Raw genomic sequence first — 15680 nt, 5'->3', positions numbered from 1 at the left:
GGAGTTTGGGGGGGTGGCAGGGGGCGGGGGGGAGGGAGGGGAGGGATGGGGGGAAAGCAAGCAGGAGGACAGGTGAGACAGCAGGACAGGTGAGGCGGGCCCCGAGGGGGGGGCGGGTGGGAGCCAGGTGAATGTACGGTTCTTGGCGGCCGAGGGGGGGGAGGGCGGCAGGAGGAGGCAGAGGGCTGCGGAGGAGGAGCCCCCCAGCAGAGAGCAGCGAGCGACTGACCGCGGCCTTCTGACCAGGACCGGAGCAGGGCCCCAAGCCCCCGGGCCTGGCGGGGGACGCGCTTCTCCCCACACCCTGTGCCTCAGCAGCTCAAGCCAACGGACCCAAAGACGGAGAGGTGAGTGCACCCCACTTTTGTCTCCCGGCTCGGGATCCCCCAGATTCAAGACTACTGCAGTGTCCTTCGTCCGTCCTGTAAGTGGGACCCCCCCCAACGCATGCAGGCCAGATTCCCACCACTCCCCTTCCCTGTGCCTTACTAACACACCGGGTCTTTGGAGTTTATTTTAACTGGGAGGAAAGGTAGAGAAGGAACTACGGCCGTCCCCCAACCCGGGGCGGAGGGTCCCCAGAAACTTTCCCTGCACTTCTGGGATCAGATTGGCGGGGGCGGGATGGAGAGAGGGTGAGGAGGCGCTGAGCGCTCCCCCAGGCTCCTTCGTGACTTTAGGGGGAGACCCCCGACCCGACCGAATTGAGGGAATGGAAACGCTGACGGACTCTAACTAGGACAACGCGCTTACCCCCTCCCACCCCCCCCGCGCCCCCTGGCGCGGTGGGTTGGACCCGGGCCAGTTGCATGGGGGGTGGGGGGAGCACAGGAGGAGCCGCGGGTTGGGGGAAAGTTACCGGCTGAACTACTCGGTTTCTTGCGCTTCCAGAGCCGCGTTTTCTGTCCGGTAGTGGAGCTCAGAGACAACCTCCGAGCGACATAGAATGACCCCTTTCTCCGCCGCCCCTCAATCCCACTCCCTTCCTTCAGGCTTCAGCCCCGCCGCCACCTTTCCAAACCCAGTTCATGCCCCAGAACCCAAGAGCGAGGGTGGGTGGCTGCAAAGAAGCCTACCTACCACCCGTCCCCGAGCTGGCGCCGGCGCACCTGCCCCTGCCCGGAGTGGGGGTCGCTACTGTGTTGTAGAATCCTACTGTGAGCGCCGCTGGCAGAATGCTGCCATTCAAAGGGGTGGGGGGCGCTGCTTTCCATTTCCAGCTTTCTCTCTCTCCTCCCACCCCATCCCAAGTAAGAGAGCGACGTGTCCCGGCCAGAGCGAGGTGGGGCCGGGAGTGGGGGGGCGGCGTGGGCAGCGGGTTGTGCCCGGACACGTGCCTGCCCCGGCGACCCGGCCCTGCTGGTGTTTGGAGAGAGGGCGGGTCCCCTGCCCCCCGCCCCGCACAACCCCCACGTATCAAAGGGCGGCTGAGACGTGGTGAGACCTCGGGGCGCCCTGGGGAGGGGGGGAAGCCTGGGTCCGGAGCAGGGGAGGGGCAGAGGCGCGGGTGCTAGCTGACCCACAGGAAACGAGCGCTGCTGACCTAGTTTGGGACACCGGAAGTGGGTGCTGAGGAGAGGGGGAGACCAGCAGACTGTCCTGGCTTCCGGGCCAGGTGGAGGGTGTTCTTGAACTGACCCCCACCCAAATGCCTTAGAGACCCCTAGCTGCAGCTGCAAATGGAAATGAGTCAGCGCAGCTATTCCCCTTCCCCCAACATATTCCTGGAGGAGGGATACAGTTTATCAGGGGCAGGGGAGCCAGGTCGGGCAGTAAGGGGTTAAACCAGGATGGGAGCTCTCTGCCCTCTGAAGGTGTGAGTGTGTGGGGGTGGGGATGGGGGGTGAGGCCTGGAGTATTATGGGGTTGCCTCCTGTTCCCCAACATACACCAACTGGTTTGGTCACCCCTGTACCTGCCTGGCACTGCTGGGAGAGCTGGCATGGAGTGGGCATCAGGTTGGGAGGGGAGAGTGGGCATAAGAAGTGTTGTGCTGGGCTGGAGAGGGACATATTTGTGACTGAGTCTGGGTGGTAGTTAGTGTTCCTCCTTAGTGGTGACTGGGGAGAAGGGCAGGGGGCTCCCCCTGGAGCAGCTGATGAAACAAGAAGAAATCTCTGTCACTGCCTCCTGTCCCTGGCCCCCGGGACCCCAGCTCCCCCAGCGTGCCTCTGTTACATGGTTGCTGTGGGCACGATGCAGCCTGATGGCACCCCCAGACACTGTCCCCTCCCTTGGGTACCACACCCCCCAGCCTTAGCAAAAGGGTCAGGAAAGGGTTAATGCCACCCAAAGGGGCTCTGGGGAAGAAGGCAGTGCCCACTAGGCTCAGGTGTCAAGGAGAGAGGCCTGCTCTAATGGGGCACTTGTTACTACTGAGCTCTGACTGATATGGACCCCAGTGTCTGGCAGACAGGTGCTGACCTCTTCCCGCTTCCCCATGGTGCCCCCTGGCACCCAGGGCCCCCAGCTCCTGCTTGGCCTAGTGCCCGCCCTGGGAGGGCGCGGCGGGCAGCGGGGGCTGGGCTAACAATGCACCATCGGGCCCTTTGTGTGCCTGCACTTGGCACCCTGGGGAAGGGTGGGGGAGGGGGCCCAGCAGGCATGGGGGGCGGAGCGCCTCTGGGGTGGGGACAGTGAAGGCTGGGGGAGAGAGGCAGAGAATGAAAGCAGGTGGGGAGGAAAGGGAAGTAGGTCAGATAGGGTGCTGGTCCCCCATTCACCAAGCCATGTCAGAACCAGTCCGTGATCCTATGGCTGCCCAGATGGCATCATGCTGCCTGAGGAACCACCTAAGACTAGGGTCAGAAATCACTGCCCAGGGGACTGCTCATAGCGGGGAGGCCTGGCCTGGTACTGTCCCCTTCTTGGTAGCTGAGAGACTAGTTCTGGCCCAAGGCCAAGGGCCCAAGATGGGTAGTGAATGGGCTCCAGGCAGGGCACTACCCTCTAATAGAAGCCTATAGGCCTGCTTCAGGGCTTCCTGCCTCTGGCCTGCTTGGTTCCCTGACCTTCTGTGAGTTAAGACTGCCCTACCACCAGGCCTTGGGGCCTATGCCTGTTTTGGCCTAGGGCATAAGAGGAGGGTGGGGGAGGAAGGTGGGGACAGGCAGACGGATAGGACCCTGGCATGGGGTGTGCCTGCCCTGGCCTCTTCCCCCTCCTTCTGCTGAGTAAACTCGTGAGTAAACTTGACGTTTTGCCCGGACAGTTTGAAGTTGCCTTGCCGCCCCCCCACCCCACCCCAGTCCTGCCAACACACAGGCGGCCAGGCGCCAAGGCGGGCCTGGGGGACTAGGAGGAAGGGGTTAGAGCTCCTGTTGTTCACTATCACGGGCTTTGGAGGGGCAAGAGAGACCCCCCCAACCGTGCCTAGTCTTGGCAAGAGTCCTGGCTGTGGCCTGTAAGCATCTGTCCCAGAGCCTTGGGGAGCCCAGAGAAAGTAGCCTTGAAGCAGAGCCTCTGCCCACTTCTGACCTTCACCCTCACTAAGGAAAGGCATCCAGCTGCCATCTGAACCCCTGAGTTACTACCTTTAATGTTCACAAGCTGCCTGGCAGAGGGGAAAAGCTACCTTTGGTAAATTCTGCAGGGACAAGAGAGGGGATTGCCCTCTTCATTCTGTCCCTCAGCCTGGGGTGGGTGGGAGAATAGTGGCCTTGACATCTTAGCCCTCTCTTCACTAAGACCTCCCAGCTGTCGTGGCCTCAGCCCCAGAGGATAGCATCTTCATTTGCCAGCATGATTCCTTGACCTCACACCTGGGCTTAATGCCATGCATACCTCCCTGCACCACACTCCCCATTAGGCCTGGCCCTGACATCCCCCAACCCCTTTCTCGACCTGCTAGTGTCCCAGATTTGAGTCAGCTTTCAGAGCTCCCCAGACAGCAAATACCTGTGCCAGATCCAAGGGTTGAGGGTGCATCAGTCAAAAAAGGGTGGCAGGCAAATGGAGCCAGTGACCCACCACCACCACCACCACAAACACACCATTTTGCTATCACTTGGCATCATTAATTCCTCTTATACCTCCCCAGGCCACCAGAATGGCAGGGGGAAGTGCATTCCCAGTCCCTGCCAGGCTTTGGAGTGGGGCTCCACCAGACCTTTGCTTTCGACCTCATGTCTCTGGCTTCAGTTTCCTTCCTGTTTCCACCCCCCTCCCCAACTCCTCCCCACCCATATGCCCCTTTCAACAGACATCCTCTCCTCCTTCCTTCCTCCTTTCCTACCCCCTTTGCCTGGGAGCAGGGGTCCTCTTCCCCCCACCATGGACCTCCTAGCCTTTTACCTCTTCTAAACAGTCCCCTTGGAGATTTGGGACCAAGTCCTCTGCTCTGCCCTCCCCAAGCCATCAGTGAGGCTCTGGGGAAGGAGAGAGAGCGCAGCGCTTCTCAAGGGAACTACAACTCCCAAGTACATGCAGAGCAACTGTGGTGCATACTGGGAGTTGTAGTCCTCCTTGCTCTTGATTTGATTAAGCCTGAATGTTTCTGGATGGGAGAAAAGCCAGGACTGGGATGAATGGAACATGGGATGAATGGAATACCCTCTGTATTCCCCCACCTTGTTCTTGCCATCCTGTTCCCACATGATACCATGTACACATGACCGACGTCCATCTCCTCTGCTGAGACATGCTACCCATTCCCACCTTAGGGCCCCACCCAGAGAATGCCCACACTCTGCCCTGCTGCCCCTGGCAAGGATGAAGTAGAGGGGCCCCATGAACTCCCTCCCTGCCCCCTGCCTTCTAGGCTGGTTCCCTCCCTTTATGGGGATCAAAGGGCAGAGAGCAGCCCCACCCCATCCCCTTGCAGGCTGCGGGCACTAGGACTCAGGAATTACAGGACTTTGGTGCCCAAGCAAATGCTTGGGCAGGGGGAATGTTGGGCAGCCGGCTGGCGCCTGGTGGCAGGGAGAGACACTTGCCCCCACCTTGGGGAGTGGAGCATGCAGTAACTGCCCATTGGGCTGTCCATAGCCTCCTGGGCTTTCACTGTGTAGGCCTTGACCTGTGTGCTGCCTCTTGAGATGGCTTGAGAAAAGGGTCTTGGGCCTTATCTGTAGGACCTAGGGGCCTGGCCCGCCTGGCGGGCACCAAGGCACAGGGGTGACCCTCCCCCACCCCAGGCCCACAGTTGGCATGGGGCACTGGGATCAGGGGGGTAGGAGGGAGAGGAGGGCAGGACTGCCAGCATCCTGGTGGGTAGGTGCCAACCGGGCCGGGAGCTGGTGAGGGGCAGCAGGCCAGCGGCATTAAGCCAGCAGCTGTTGGGGGGAAAGGGGAGGGGATGTTTTAGGGGGCATTTCTGTGGTCCCCCCTAGCCCAGCAGGACCTGGGTTGGCCTAGTATCTGGGGGACACAGGTCACCCCTCGTTCCAGGAATAGGAGACCCAGGAGTTGTGTAAGTGGAACTCTGTGGCCCACCCATCTCTGGGCTCAGAGCCCTCCTGAGTTGCCCCCTCAGGCCCAGGCGGGTCCCACCCAACCGGCCAGGGTGGCAGCAGCTTGCGCAAGGGGTGGGGCTAGGCGCTTCCCAGCAGATGCCCCCTCCCAGCTCCTTCCTCTTTCGGTGCCCACAGCTCCCCCAATCTGTCCATCCCCCTCAGGCCAGCTCTGTCCCCCTCATCCCCTTGGTCATTGGGGGCTGGCATGAGTGCTGCCCCCTGGCCTGGTTGGCAGGTGCTGGTGCCCGGGCAAGGAACTGTGGTATGTGAGTGGGTTTGGGGTGAGGCATGGGGAGGGCGGGGTGCTGCCTTGCCCAGCCCCTGAGGGCCCCAGCCCAGTACAGGGTGGGAAAAATTCGGCCAGCTCCCAGGGGGTCTGAGGGGTGCACTAGCACCTGGAGGGCCTCCTTGTGGTCCCCCTCCATACCACACTCCCTAAGGGGCTGGGACCCGGGCACCTGTCACCCCTGGCACTGACTGTCCAGGGTTCCCCTCCTCCCTCTCCTGGCCAGGGCTGCCTCCCGTTCCCTCCCCTCCCTCCTTCCTTCTCCTGGTCCCACCTCCAGCGGCCTCTCCCATGGCTCCTCCTCACCTCTGTCCTCCTGGACTGTCCCAGTTCCTACCTTTCCTGCCACTCACCTTTTTCCCCTTTTAGGACTGAGTAAGGACGGGCGGGGGTGGGTACAGCTGGGGCTTCAGGCACCACAGGCAGAGACTCTAGGCCCCCTCCCACGCTGCCAGCCCTCTGGTAACCCCTCCCTCCAAGCTGGGGGGAGGGGGACAGCACCCAGAGGGTTAAGGCTGCAGGGGGGAGGGGCTGGGCCAGGTCGTGGGCGGCCCCTTTGAAGGAGGGAGCTGGAGCGGGGAACAGCCACCCTGCCTCCCCCCCAGCCAGGCCCTCCCCACCCCACCCACCGGCTCCCCCCAGGGGCCCAGAGGAGTTGCCAGCAAGGCCCCTCAGCGTTCAGGTGAGTAGGCTCTGTCTTGGGAGATGAGGCTCCAGGGGAGGCTCGGAGGCCTGGAATTGGCCAAGGGTCAGAGAGGGACTGAGAAACAGGCGAGGAAAAGGGTGTCCAGACTTTACTTGGGGGCTTGGGGGGCTGAGGGGCTGAGGAGCCAGAGCGTGGGGAAGCTTCGGTGTCTAGGGCACCAGGGGACAGGAGAGCAGAAGGGCCTACGGGAGCTGAGGGATCCCTGAGCCAGGACAGGAGGTTGGACAGGCTGGCAGGGAGCCGGGCTCTGGGGATCAGGCTGGGGTGTCCTCTGGGGCTGGGGGGCTCAGGTTTCTGCAGGCGGCTTGGCGGGTGTGGGGTTACCAGCCAGCTCGGTTACCCAGCCGAGACGCTAGGCTGGGGGGAGGGGGTGGGCACAGGGCAGACCCTGGCACCTCCTGCAGTCTCCTCCGGCTCTCAGGGGAGCTGACACTGCCCAGGCTGACCCCACTGGGAACCCTGATGGCCAGGGTCTGTCCAAGTGCCCAGCTGCCTGGCCAGGGTGGGCAGCTCCTGGGCTGGAAACTCTGACGGGAAGAGAGGCCTAGATTGTCCACCCCCCCCCACATCCGCTTTCACTGCACCCCTCATCCATCTTCCCCAACTGGCCCCCATATTTTGGTCCTATGCTTCATCCATAAGAGCGGCATGGGTTCCCTAAATGCGGCTACCCAATGGCAAGACCAGGCCTTGGAGGGCAGGCCTGGCTCCTTGATTGGATTCCCCGGCCCTTTACACCAGCTGGCCTGGGGAGAAGAGAAGGGATGCTTCCAACGGGGTGAAATGGCGGGTGCAGGAGAGGCGTGAGCAGGTGAGCTGCAGGGGAGAAGGAAGGAGAGGTAAGGATGGTTCCGGAGGCCTAGGGACTCAGATGTAGGGAGCAGGCAGGGGCCTGGCAAGGGTGGAGAGAGGAGAGCGCCGGAGGAGTGGCGGAGAGGGGAGACAAGGGCCAGAGGAGGCAGTGAGGCGACAGCAAGAGGGGACCAAGATAAAGGGCCAGGAGTAGAGAGTGGCTGATGGGCTGGAGTCCCCAAAGGTGACCGAGGGAAGCCTGGGGCAGGGGGAGATGCCCATATCCCTTCCGCCGCCATATTTTATCTCCCTCATAATTTTCCTTGATGCAGCCTGAGAATTGGTAGACTAGGGCTGGTGTCATGGAAAGTAAACGAGGGGGGACCTGAGGTCTCCCTCTTTTCAGGAGTGGCAGCACCAGGAATTGGGGATTTTGAGGGAGGGGAGGCTTAACCCCCACGGCCCCGGGAAGCAGCCAACTCCGCTTGCCTCCTTCCCCCTTCGTGGCTTGCGGTCTCTCTTCCCCGCCTCGGCCCCCAGGAAGTGTGAGTGCTGGGGGTGGTGAGGTTAGGAGGGGGGAAGCGGCTTTTGGGGGATGGGGAAGGCAGGCACTAGCTTGGAGGGGCTGGGGGGCAGTAAAGGGCTCCATAATGGCCTAAGGCATCGCTGGGCTCAGGGCTTCTCCCATGAAGTCCTTACAGCCCTCCAGAGGATTCACCTCAAGCCCCTCTCCCTACCTTCCCCCTGGGCAGTCCAGATGGCTTCAGCCCCTGGGCCCCGGAGGCCCTGGGAAGGGGTGGGAGAAGCTGGGGAACTAGGATTCCTGGGTCCCTGAGGACTTTGGACTGGCTGTCCTGCTTCCCCACCCCACCCCCTGATCCAGCCACAGGCCAAAGCCCTGGCTTCGTGCAAACTTCACTCCAAAAAAACAGGAAGAGAACCTGAAGCTGGAGTTGGGGTGGGGGTGGGGGTAGAAAGGAGAAAGAAGTAAGAGGGAGGGATGGCCAGCCAAGGTGCCCTGGGCACTGGGGATGAGGGGGTGGGCGCTGGAAAGAGCGTCGGGTCTCTCCATCCCCCCCGGCAGAAGGATGATGCCACAGCCTGGTCCTCGGCCTCCCTCAGCCCAAGCTGCTGCACCTGGAGAAGCCCGGGAGGGGGTGGGGGCTTGGGTGCCTGTGTCTCGGGCCCATATCTGTTTTCTCCATCCCTAATCCTGGTTCTGCCTGCTGCCCCCCACACTAAGCCTCAGTCCCCTAATCCCCAGGGTGTAGGGAAGGGTGGCCAGCTCTACTCAGCTGCCCACATCAGGGCCTCGTATCCCTGCTCTTCGGCTGGCTTGAGCCAGCAGTGCTGGTCCCAGTGCCCCCAGCCCTGTCCTGGACACTGCCTGAGGTCAGCACCTGGAAAGAGTGCCAGCCTCCTTTTCCTTTCTAAGCCAGGGCCAGTGCCCTCTGCCTTTTGGTTTCTCAGTGGTGGACACACCCTGGCAGGTGCCATTGGGGACTGAGGGGTAGATGATAGCGCTCCCACCTTAGCCCCCTCCCCCTTTCTCACCCCAAAGTCTTTGCCCGACCAGAGATGGGGCAGGCTTGACTCAGGGCCCAGTTTCAAGAAAGCTGCCCACCGGCTTGGCCGGTCTAGCAGGCCTGACAATGAGGGGAGCCTGGGGGGGTGGCAGGCATGGGGGAAGGGGGGGCAACAGGGCGGGGCCCCCAGTTCTTCCCCCTACCAGGCAAATAGACCTTGACTGGTTCCCTGGCACAGCTGCCCCCCTCCAACCACCACACACGCCCATGCCCACAAGGTCTTAGCAAGAGGGGGCATGCCAGGCTGGGTAGGGATGGGCCGCCCTCGTAGGGTGCTGGGGGGCTGGGCCCTCTGGGATGCAGAGGTGGGAAGGGTGCCCAAGGTGGGGTGGGCATCCTGGCACCAGTGCCCCACCCTGGCAGAAAGAAGGGGGAGGTGGCCACCCCACCCGCTCCTCCCAGATGATGGGGCTAGGAGTGCCCCCTTGGCCTGGTTGGCAGCAGCATAGCTCCAGGTGGCACCTAAGTTGGCATGGGTGTCAGGGCCCTGGGTAAGGGTTAGGGGAGTTTCCCAGAGACTCAAGAACCACATGAACACCTCCCATTCCCACATGTGTCCTTTGCTTCTCCCCTCCTTTGCTGGAACCTCATGGCCATGGGCATTGGAGTTGGGCCTAACGGGTTAAACACCCACCCTTGCCCAAGCCCCGTGTGAGTTGTGTGGTGAACCAGCCGGAGCCTGTGACCTGACAGCAGGGTCAGCCAATCAGCACCCCCGCCACACCAAGTTGCCTCAGAGACCAGCCCTGGGGTGGGAGAAAGGAGGCGGGCTTAGCAGTAGGAATGGGTGGGGTGGGAGGGAAGGAGGGAGAGGGATGGGGTGAGCCACGTGCCTGCGGGTGCCCAGCTCCTGGCCAATGGACAGTGAGGGCAGCCCCACCCAGCCCCCTCAGGAGGGACTGGATCCCCTTGGGCCCAGGAGGGTGCCCACTGCTGCTTAATCGGTTACTGCTGCTGCCCACCCAGTTTTTGTTTTTACCCGAGTCCTGGGGCCATGTGCCACTTGTACTGTTTGTAAAGTACAGGCAGGAGGACCAAAGGGAACTGGGAGAGCTCCCGGAATGCATGGCCCCCAGGGAGAGAAGTGAACTGCGGACTTAAGGTGGGAATGGGTGGACTTCCTCCCGGTACCTAGGTGTGGCTTCCAAGCAAAGACAGACACGTGGGTGCTGTTCACTCAAGGCTTCTGTGCAGGAGCCCTGGCATTGCCATTGGAGGGAGGCTGACAGACAATGCAGTTCTTGTGTCTGAAGAGGAAATTTGTGGCCTTTGACTCCCCAACCCCCCAAAAATCCTTACTCCATCAATGGCCAGAGCTGATCAGCTGCTGGGAGGGGCAGAGAAGATACTGACAAAATGTCAGTGCGACTTGCCCTAAGGATCATCTAGGTCAGCCTTTAATATTACAGATGAGGAAACAGACTTCCTGGGGAAAGGAAGTTGTGTCCAAGGTGCAGCTAGTAGTAACCTGACTTGAGGGGGGGAGACAGAACTGTCCCCAGTTAGTTTTCCCAGCAAAGGCTATCTGTAATAGTGGAATCTGTCCCCAGCAGAAGCCTTGTTTCTCCATCCTAAGACCAAAACATGTGTTGGACCCCTACTGAGGGTGAGGCATTGGGCCACACGTGGTCTCATATAACCACCACCATACCCTAGGAGTCAGGTGGAATATTATAGATGAGGAAAGAGGTTTAGAGATTAAATCATTTGTTTAAGGTCACAGAGTGAATCAGCCACAGAATGAGGATTCTAACTCAAGCCTGGCTGACTCCAGGGCCCAGCTCTTTCCTCACCCCAACTCTGTAGACTGTTGCTCCTGACCCACCAAATGTCAGGGCTGTAGGGCTGAGCCCTTGGGGCTTCCACTTCCACCCCCTCCTTGTACAGCTGAGGAAACTGAAGCACAGAGAAATGACTTGCCCAAGGTCATTCAGCAAGGTAGTAACAGCCAGGGCTTGAAGCTGATCTCCCCACTTCTAGGCCAGGCTCACTCTACTGCCCCCCTCTCCCTCCCGCCTCCAGCAGCCTTGAGATCGCTGGCAGCTCTGTGCCTTCTGTGGCTGCACCTTGGAAGGGAAAGCATAAAGGGTGAAAGCCCTCTGGAGAAGGGGTCTCTCTGGACTGGCCAGGAATAGGGAGAGACGGGTGGTGGCGGTAGCTGATGGGGGAGAGGGGGACTGGAGCTTGGCCTATGGGCAATGGGGGAGGGGGCGGGGACGATGCTTATCTGTGCGGGGCAGGAAGCACCCACGCCAGCCAGCGACACCCCAGCAAAGGGTGGCTGCTCCTTGGCCCCAGGGGGGAGGGGAGGATGTGGGGGGAGGGATGCTGGGAGCTGTGTTTCCCTTTTGGCCTCTAGAAGGGGGGGGTCTAGAAGGGGAGATGAACTTTTAGTGGGCGTGGGGGGGCGGCAGGAGGAAGAGGAGGAGGAAGACAGTGCTGGGAAGCTGCCTCTCCCGTTTAAGGTAGTGTTTTGCAGTGCCCCAAATGCTTTAGGGAGTTAAAGCACCTGACCGCTCTGGCAGACCTTAGTCCAACGTGAATCTGAACCCACTGGTGCCTCTCTGGGCTGTGAGGAGGTTCCATCACAGTTACCCCACTTTTCAGATGCCTGAGGCTGGCTGCCAGAGCCCCCCAGAACCGTTCAGCCACTTATTCATGGAGCCTGATGGAGGACCCAGGCCTCCATCCCCTCTCCCTGTCCAGGGTTTCTTCCAAGGGGATGGGGAATGGGGCAGGTGAAGCAGATGGGTCTTCGGGAAAGCGCCAGGGAATCAGGGCTCCTGCCCTCACAGAGGCAGAAGAGAGAGTGTGGACTCTGGGCCCACCGCCTGGGTTTGGACGCCCGTGTGCCCTTAACGTGGAAGGTCACCTCACTGTCTGTACCTCAGGTTCCTTGTCTGTGGAATGGATGCTAATCCTTACTGAGAGGGTTGTGGAAGATTAAATGGGGGTGAATGCTTAGAAGAGTTATCAGTGCTGGCCGTGGACCCCCTTGCAGGTCTGAGCGCTCTTATTAAACTCCCCCTCTACTTGACCCCGCAGGAGATGGGGAGCCCCGAGGACGACCTGATCGGGATTCCATTCCCAGACCACAGCAGTGAGCTCCTGAGCTGCCTCAACGAGCAGCGCCAGTTGGGCCACCTATGCGATCTTACCATCCGGACGCAGGGCCTTGAATATCGCACCCACCGCGCTGTGCTAGCTGCCTGCAGCCACTACTTCAAGAAGCTCTTCACGGAGGGCGGTGGTGGGGCCATCATGGGGGCAGGGGGCGGCGGGACAGCCTCTGGGGGAGCAGGGGCCGGCGTGTGCGAGCTGGACTTTGTGGGGCCAGAAGCGCTGGGTGCCCTGCTCGAGTTTGCCTACACAGCCACTCTGACCACCAGCAGTGCCAATATGCCGGCCGTGCTCCAGGCTGCCCGGCTGCTGGAGATCCCCTGTGTCATAGCCGCCTGCATGGAGATTCTGCAGGGCAGCGGGCTAGAAGCCCCCAGCCCCGACGAGGACGACTGTGAGCGAGCCCGCCAGTACCTGGAGGCCTTCGCCACGGCTACGGCCTCAGGAGTTCCCAACGGCGAAGACAGCCCTCCACAGGTGCCCCTCCCACCACCACCACCACCACCACCTCGGCCTGTTGCCCGCCGCAGCCGCAAGCCCCGAAAAGCTTTCCTGCAGACCAAGGGGGCCCGGGCGAACCACCTGGTACCCGAGGTGCCTACAGTGCCCACCCATCCCTTGACCTATGAGGAAGAGGAGGTGGCAGGCAGAGTGGGCAATAGTGGGGGCAGTGGGCTGGGGGACAGCTACAGCCCTCCAGCAGGGCCTGCCTCACCCCCAGAGGGATCCCTGAACTATGAGGCCTATGAAGGTGAGGAAGAAGAGGAAGAGCTGGTATATACCCCAGCCTACGGGCTGGCGCAGGGCAGCGGGCTCCCGCTCTCCCCAGAGGAGCTGGGCTCAGATGAGGATGCCATTGACCCTGACCTGATGGCCTACCTGAGTTCTCTGCACCAGGACACCCTGGCACCCGGCCTAGATGGCCAGGACAAGCTGGTGCGCAAACGTCGCTCCCAGATGCCCCAGGAGTGCCCGGTCTGCCACAAGATCATCCACGGGGCAGGCAAACTGCCTCGCCATATGAGGACCCATACGGGCGAGAAGCCCTTCGCCTGTGAAGTCTGCGGTGTCCGTTTCACTCGGTGAGTACCTGTCGGGACGGGGCCCAGGAGAGGCCATGTCAGGGCAGGGAGAAACACATTAGCAGCCCTGAGGTATGGAGGTGGGTGATGCTAGAGGGACTGGGGGTGTGTGTGGCTTCCCTGAAAGAGAAGAGACCAGGGCAAAGAAAGTCAAGGGAGGTGGTTCTGGGACAGGAAAGATATGGTGTCCGAGAAGGCTGTGGACACAGAGGAGTGGGTGCCCTGGTTAAGCTGGGGGCAAGTCCGCAAAGGTATCCTGGGGTAGCAATAGGAAAACAAATGGTGAGGGACGGAAATTGGCCAAGGCCTGGAAACCCATCCCATCCTGAACATCTCCCTTGCCCCTCACCCCTGCCTGTGCCAGGAATGACAAGCTGAAGATCCACATGCGGAAGCACACCGGAGAGCGCCCCTACTCGTGCCCGCACTGCCCAGCCCGCTTCCTGCACAGCTACGACCTCAAGAACCACATGCACCTGCACACGGGGGACCGGCCCTATGAGTGCCACCTGTGCCACAAGGCTTTCGCCAAGGAGGACCACCTGCAGCGCCACCTCAAGGGCCAGAACTGTCTGGAGGTGCGCACCCGGCGGCGCCGCAAGGACGATGCGCCTCCCCACTACCCACCACCCTCTGCCACCACCCCGTCCCCTGCTGGCCTCGACCTCTCCAATGGCCACTTGGACAACTTCCGCCTCTCTCTGGCTCGACTCTGGGAGCAGTCAGCCCCTACCGGGCCCCCGGTCTCCACTCCAGGGCCCCCTGATGACGATGAAGAAGAGGGGGCACCCACCACGCCTCAGGCTGAAGGTGCCATGGAGTCCTCTTAAAGAGAGATGAGTGGCCAGGCTGGAGCAGCACAAGGCCGGGGTGCCCATGCCAAGCAGTGGGAGTGTGCAGGACAGAGCTGGGGTCGGGGCACTGAGCCTCCCTGGCATCAGAAATCAGCCCCTACACCCCAGAGCCCTCATTCCAGTTCCAAGCTGAGAAGGTTTTGGGGCAGAGGCTCCCCAGATTGGGGTGATCTCCCAAGGAGTGATACATATGATATTATGTATATATCTACAGCTCGATTGTAAAAGTGGGGTCCCTGTCCCCAGCTGCTCCTGGGGAGTAGAAGCAATAATGTATTTCTGATTTGTGGGGTCCCTCTTCGGCTATGCGGGTTTCTAGGGGGTGGGGGGCTTGGGACCAAAGCCTTGCCCCGCCCCCATCCCCCTTGGGGTTTTGGCTGTGTAAGGGGGTGAAGGACTGCCCCTCCCTTCCCTTCCGAGACCCCTCCTTCCTGGTTTCTGTTCCCTTTTCCTGACAGTGAATTATGCAAAGGGGGCGGCAAAGGAAGGGTAGGTGGGGGAAAGCAAGGTAGAAGCTTGAAAGACCGGGGGACTGGGCCTGTAAGGAAGGAGCCATCCTAGTCCCCCTCCGCCCTGCTCCCAGCGCTGAGTCATGGGGTCCTGGAGGAGAAGGGGGCGGGGTGGCCTGATTGGCTCGCCCGCCCCTGGGGGCAGCGGGACGGGCCCCGCCCAGCTAGGGGAGCAGCTCCGCTCAGCTCTCCGCCCCTGGCCGCCCCTCCCGCGTCCCCAGGCAGGGAATGTCTTGTTCCCGCCGCTCCCTCCCCGGGGCCAGAGGGCAGGGCGGGCCGGGTGGCGTCCTACCCTCTTCTCCTCCCCGCCCAGGTGCGAGCCGGAGCCGCCGCCACCGCTGCCGCCCCTGACTCACGCCGCCCCCGGGCTGGCGCGGCGCAGGGTGTGGGACGGGGTGAGGGGTTGGGGAGCCTTGGGCGGGCGGGCGCCATCTGGCGGCCGTGCCCTACTCGGGCGCGCGCCCCCGGCGGCCACTTGGAGCGAGCCGCCCCGCGCATCTCAACCACCGCAGCTGGTGAGCGGCGCCCCCTTGCCAAGGCAGCGGGCAAATAGCTTCTTGATTAGCCGCTGGGAGAGGGGGCTGCGGGCCTGTGGGAAAGGAGTCCTTTTCCCTGCCCCTTGCTAGCCTGGCTTCCTGTGGGGTCGGGGGGAGTAATCCCTTCACTCTCCCTTTACGATTGGATCCATCCGGTTCTGTACATAGCCTCTTCTTTCGGTCTTGTTGAAATCTAGTTAGAGATTTTTAACTACCCAATTCTGCTGGGGGCGGGGGAATCTCCCTCCCCTTCCTCGCTGGGTGCTGGACCCCCATTGCGGCCTGGGCTCTGCCTTGCACTATTCCCCTCCCTGGCCTGGCGGCCCCTCCCCCTCCTAATAGGGGCAGGTTCAGGGGCCGGGTGCTCTCCCTCCCTCGCACCCCCATGCCCATTTGCACAGCTGCCCAGGTACCCCCAGTAGTGGGGGGGTCACAGGGAGGGGTAGCGGGACCAGTCCCTGTATCTATTTAAAAAATGATGATGTAATATATTGGGGTGGGGAAGGTCGGGTTGCCCTGGGCCTCATCTTAGCATTTCAGGTGATGGGGGAGCCCAGGGCTGGGGAGACCTGGGGCCTAGCCCCAGGGAGTGAGGGCAGCGTGACCTCCCTCCTTCCCCCTCTCCCCTGCGGCTTCTCCACTCAGTGCCTTAGGAGGGGAGGCAATCCCCCCTCTCCCGTTCCTCTCCCCTTCCCCTGCCCCCCCACCTTGGGTGTAAGCGACAGGAAGAAATAATAATAATTTAAGATTCACACT

The 15680-nt window shown here is 61.7% G+C and overlaps 1 protein-coding gene across 3 annotated transcripts; it reads left to right on the top strand.

Moving 5' to 3' along the window:
* Positions 1 to 31: 31 nt before the first annotated feature.
* On the top strand, positions 32 to 15676 carry ZBTB7B (zinc finger and BTB domain containing 7B). 3 transcript variants are annotated; one of them, XM_036922369.2, is made up of 4 exons: positions 32 to 89; positions 247 to 347; positions 11869 to 13025; positions 13390 to 15676. In XM_036922369.2, exons 3-4 carry the CDS (start codon positions 11872 to 11874, stop codon positions 13853 to 13855), a joined length of 1620 nt encoding a protein of 539 aa, XP_036778264.2. In that variant the 5' UTR covers positions 32 to 89; positions 247 to 347; positions 11869 to 11871; the 3' UTR covers positions 13856 to 15676. The 3 variants fall into 3 exon arrangements, with proteins under 3 accessions (XP_036778264.2, XP_057351082.1, XP_036778266.2); XM_057495099.1 differs by lacking the exon at positions 32 to 89 and having other exon boundaries at positions 140 to 347; XM_036922371.2 differs by lacking the exons at positions 32 to 89; positions 247 to 347 and adding an exon at positions 5841 to 6421.
* The last annotated feature ends 4 nt before the right edge of the window (positions 15677 to 15680 follow it).

The sequence above is a fragment of the Manis pentadactyla genome, chromosome 19, assembly GCF_030020395.1.
Source record: "Manis pentadactyla isolate mManPen7 chromosome 19, mManPen7.hap1, whole genome shotgun sequence".
Lineage (NCBI taxonomy): Eukaryota > Metazoa > Chordata > Mammalia > Pholidota > Manidae > Manis > Manis pentadactyla.
The sequence above is the reverse complement of the archived record's forward strand: the minus strand, read 5'-3'. Positions and strand labels throughout refer to the sequence as shown.